The following is a 4,068-nucleotide window of genomic DNA, read 5'->3' as shown; positions in this document are numbered from 1 at the left end:
CAACCTACCACGGAAACCTGAAACCATGGATAGGAGCAAACCCATTTATTTAAATGGGAAATTTACCGTCCAGCCACCCCACTCCCTGGTGCTGGAACGTTCACTATAATAAATTTGGGCCGCGGTAAACTTCAGGGAACTGAAACTGTGGAAAATGATTCCCTGGATACAGCAGTCGGCCTGTACAAACCTTTGGAGCGCTGTCCCTTCATCAGGTAACTAGTCCAACCCAGTCCACCAGTCCAACACTGGCACCACCACATCATGCCTACCATCGACATCATCAACTGCCAGGTCAAAGTGGACAGGATCTCCACTAGCTACCTGACGAAGGAGCAGTGCTCCAAAAGCTAGTGCTTCCAAATAAAGGTGTACAAAAATAATGCGAGGAATAGATACAGTCAATAGCCAGAGACTTTTCCCCAGGGCAGGATTGACTGGTACAAGAAGTCATAGTTTGAAGATATTAGGAGGAAGGTATAAAGGAGACATCAGAGGTAGGTTCTTTACGCAGAGAGTTGTGAATGCATAGAATGTGTTGCCAGTTGAGGTGGTGGAAGTGAAGTCATTGGGGACATTTAAGTGACTACTGGACATGCACATGGATAGCAGTGAGTTGAGGGGTGCATAGATTGTTACTATAGGATTAAATCTCAGCACAACATCGTGGGCCGAAGGGCCTGTTCTGTGCTGTACTTTTCTATGTTGCATAAACCTGTTGGACTATAACCTGGTGTTGTGTGATTTTTAACTTTGTCCAGATGTGTTGAAAGCTCAGCCTTTCATCTGGGTTCACAGCCTTCCGTGAACTTTAGCCAAGCACTAGCCTTCAGACAGAGAACTCGAAGAAGTTCATTTGTTTTTATATTCAACCAAGCATTAAACATCCCTAGAGCCACATTTCTACAAAAGCCGGTCAATTTGCTTGCGAAAATGTAATCAGTTTCCAACACTAATTTTTTTTGTGCTGTGTCTTATTACATATTACCTTCAGGTATGTATAAGCTTTCAATTGCCAGAGTTTTATTTTAAAGCACTGATCATTTGAAATTGACTTCTGTAGTGGGGATTGTGATTATGGGAGGTTCAAGCGTTTAGAAAGAGCTTTCCTACCCTTCGCCAACAAGTGGATCCTCTCTGTGTGGGTTGGGTCACTGCAGCCGCTGGGACCTCTACATTGGCTGGAGTGTAATGAGTCACGGGGTGGGAAAAAAAAACTCAAGGAGCTTTCTTTATTACTTTGGCTTTCCAGTCTCGCTCATCATTCTCACTCAGTCCCTTTGCAGAGGTGATTTTCCGCTTTGATTCGGTCTGTTTTGGTTCTGCTGAGCTCAGATTTCCAACTGGGGAAAAGTTTTTCGGGCACTCGGTATCTTAGTTCTCAAGTTACCGTGTTTTGGGTTTTCATTCAATTATTTTATGTTGGGTTTTCACGCCGTAAACTTTTAACACATTTTGAGGCGGTCGCAATACAAGTTAATTTGGAATAACAATCCCTTTCCGCTCGGAGCTCAACAGCATTGGCTTGTTTGGAGTTGGTCAGTTTGCATTGTGTGTATGAACTGAGTTTAGTCCCTGTGCTGCAGCGATGGCGAGTTTAGCTGCTGCCCTTGTGTTGAGCTGCTTGCTGCAGACAGTCAGTGGTGGGCTGACCGATGCTGAAGTCTCCCCGCAGCCCCAGCCCCAGTGCTCCCGCCGCTGCGATGTGTCCAAGTGCCCTAGCCCGAGCTGTCTGAATGGCTATGTGCACGATGCCTGTCACTGCTGCCTGGTGTGCGCGGCCGGGGAGGGACAGAGCTGCGGGCTCCCGGGAGATGTCGGCTGCGGGGACGGCATGCAGTGCAAGTCTGTCCTCGGCAAGCGCCTGGCGAGGGGACCGGGCATCTGCCGCTGCAAATCCAACCACAAAGTGTGCGGCAGCGACGGCACCACCCATGACAACGTGTGCAAGCTCAAGTTGGTCAGCAGGAGAGCCCTGCAGCTCAGACTGCCACCCGTCGTTCAAGTTCACAAGGGCGCCTGTAAACCAGGTAAACAAGTCCTTTTAATAATGTGCAACGCTTGGCCTTTATTGCAACTTTTACAAGTTACCTGAAAACCTTATTTCGCAGCCACCAGCTTGAGTTTTCTAATTGGTGTGGCCACCAATTGATATCCCAACCTGATCTAGACCCACCTGCCAGCACCCCGACCCATATCCCTCCAAACCCTTCCTATTCATATACCCATCCAGATGCTTTTCAAATGCTTTATTTGTATCAGCCTCTACCACATCCTCTGCAGCACAAACTTGGTCAGTGTGTTTGTTTTAGTGAGATTTTGGAGGAAAGTATATTGGAGAATTTAAAAATAAAGGCCTGAATTTATGTAGCATCTTTCACAGCCAGTAGATGTTTCAGTGATTTACAATAGACAATAGGTGCAGGAGTAGGCCATTCTGCCCTTCGAGCCTGCACCACCATTCATTATGATCATGGCTGATCATTTCTAATCAGTATCCTCTTCCTGCCTTATCTCCATAACCCTTGATTCCACTATCTTTGCGAGCTCTATCCAACTCTTTCTTAAATGAATCCAGAGGCTGGGCTTCCACTGCTCTCTGGGGCAGAGCATTCCACACAGCCACCACTCCTCTGGGTGAAGAAGTTTCTCCTCATCTCTGTCCTAAATGGTCTACCCTGTATTTTTAAGCTGTGTCCTCTGGTTCGGCACTCACCCATCAGCGGAAACATGTTTCCTGCCACAATCATTGTGAGTTTGTACATTGTAATATCTTCACATTACTTCATGTACTGAGCCATTATTACACATTTATACCCCCTACTGAACTGAACAATAATTATATATTAGCAACACTTAGATTTTCGAAAATCTATCAGTACACTTAGAAGAAGGAGAAATTTAATTTTGCTACATGACTGTGCAATGCGCAGACATGAACAGGAATTATTGCAGTGAAAAGTAGTTATAGTTCTCTGAATTCATAGGGCTGAGATTACTGTGATTATTCAAATGAGCAAAAGTCAGTTTGCAAAGCATGTTGGATGCAAAATGTTGGTTCCACTGTGGGATAGTTGACCTGAAAACAATAGCATTGTTGCAATGGATTAAATTAAAATATGGATTAAAATAATATATGGATCTGACGATGCATGTTAGAAAGACAAACAAATTATTCTGCAATTATTATAAGGATAATGAATTCCTAACAAATGTTGTATTCTGAACAAATAAATTGACTCAATATTTAAAAAAATACTTTGCTCTGATGTTGATTAGACATACATTAAGATCGGTAAACTGAAGACTGAAATATAATACAATATACAATAGGTGCAGGAGTAGGCCATTCAGCCCTTCGAGCCTGCACCGCCATTCATTATGATCATGGCTGATCATTTCTAATCAGTATCCTGTTCCTGCGTTATCTCCATAACCCTTGATTCCACTATCTTTGCGAGCTCTATCCAACTCTTTTTTAAATGAATGCAGAGGCTGGGCTTCCACTGCTCTCTGGGGCAGAGCATTCCACACAGCCACCACTCTCTGGGTGAAGAAGTTTCTCCTCATCTCTGTACTAAATGGTCTACCCTATATTTTTAAGCTGTGTCCTCTGGTTCAGCACTCACCCATCAGTGGAAACATGTTTCCTGCTGCCAGAGTGTCCAATCCTTTCATAATCTTATGTCTCAATCAGATCCCCTCTCAGCCTTCTAAACTCAAGGGTATACAAGCCCAGTCGCTTCAGTCTTTCAGTGTAAGGTAATCCTGCCATTCCAGGAATTGACCTCGTGAACCTACGCTGCACTCCCTCAATAGCCAGAATGTCTTTCCTCAAATTTAGAGACCAGAACTGCACAAAATACTCCAGGTGTGGTCTCACCAGGGACCTGTACAGTTACAAAAGCACCTCCTTTGCTTCTATACTCAAATACTCTTGTTATGAAGGCCAGCATGCTATTAGAGCTGAAAATGTGTTGCTGGAAAAGCGCAGCAGGTCAGGCAGCATCCAGGGAACAGGAGAATCGACGTTTCGGGCATAAGCCCTTCTTCAGATTCCTGAAGAAG

General features: G+C 44.6%; 1 protein-coding gene across 1 annotated transcript in view; it reads left to right on the top strand.

Moving 5' to 3' along the window:
- The first annotated feature begins 1,200 nt into the window (after window positions 1-1,200).
- The window catches only part of htra3b (HtrA serine peptidase 3b), a 44,491-nt gene continuing 41,623 nt past the window's right edge, over window positions 1,201-4,068 (top strand). Inside the window, exon 1 of the mRNA XM_043698729.1 lies at window positions 1,201-2,030. Coding sequence (XP_043554664.1) covers window positions 1,589-2,030 — 442 coding nt within the window. The 5' untranslated portion in view covers window positions 1,201-1,588. The remainder of the gene's footprint in view (window positions 2,031-4,068) is intronic.

Source organism: Chiloscyllium plagiosum, chromosome 1 (assembly GCF_004010195.1).
Source record: "Chiloscyllium plagiosum isolate BGI_BamShark_2017 chromosome 1, ASM401019v2, whole genome shotgun sequence".
Taxonomy (NCBI): domain Eukaryota; kingdom Metazoa; phylum Chordata; class Chondrichthyes; order Orectolobiformes; family Hemiscylliidae; genus Chiloscyllium; species Chiloscyllium plagiosum.
The sequence above is the reverse complement of the archived record's forward strand: the minus strand, read 5'-3'. Positions and strand labels throughout refer to the sequence as shown.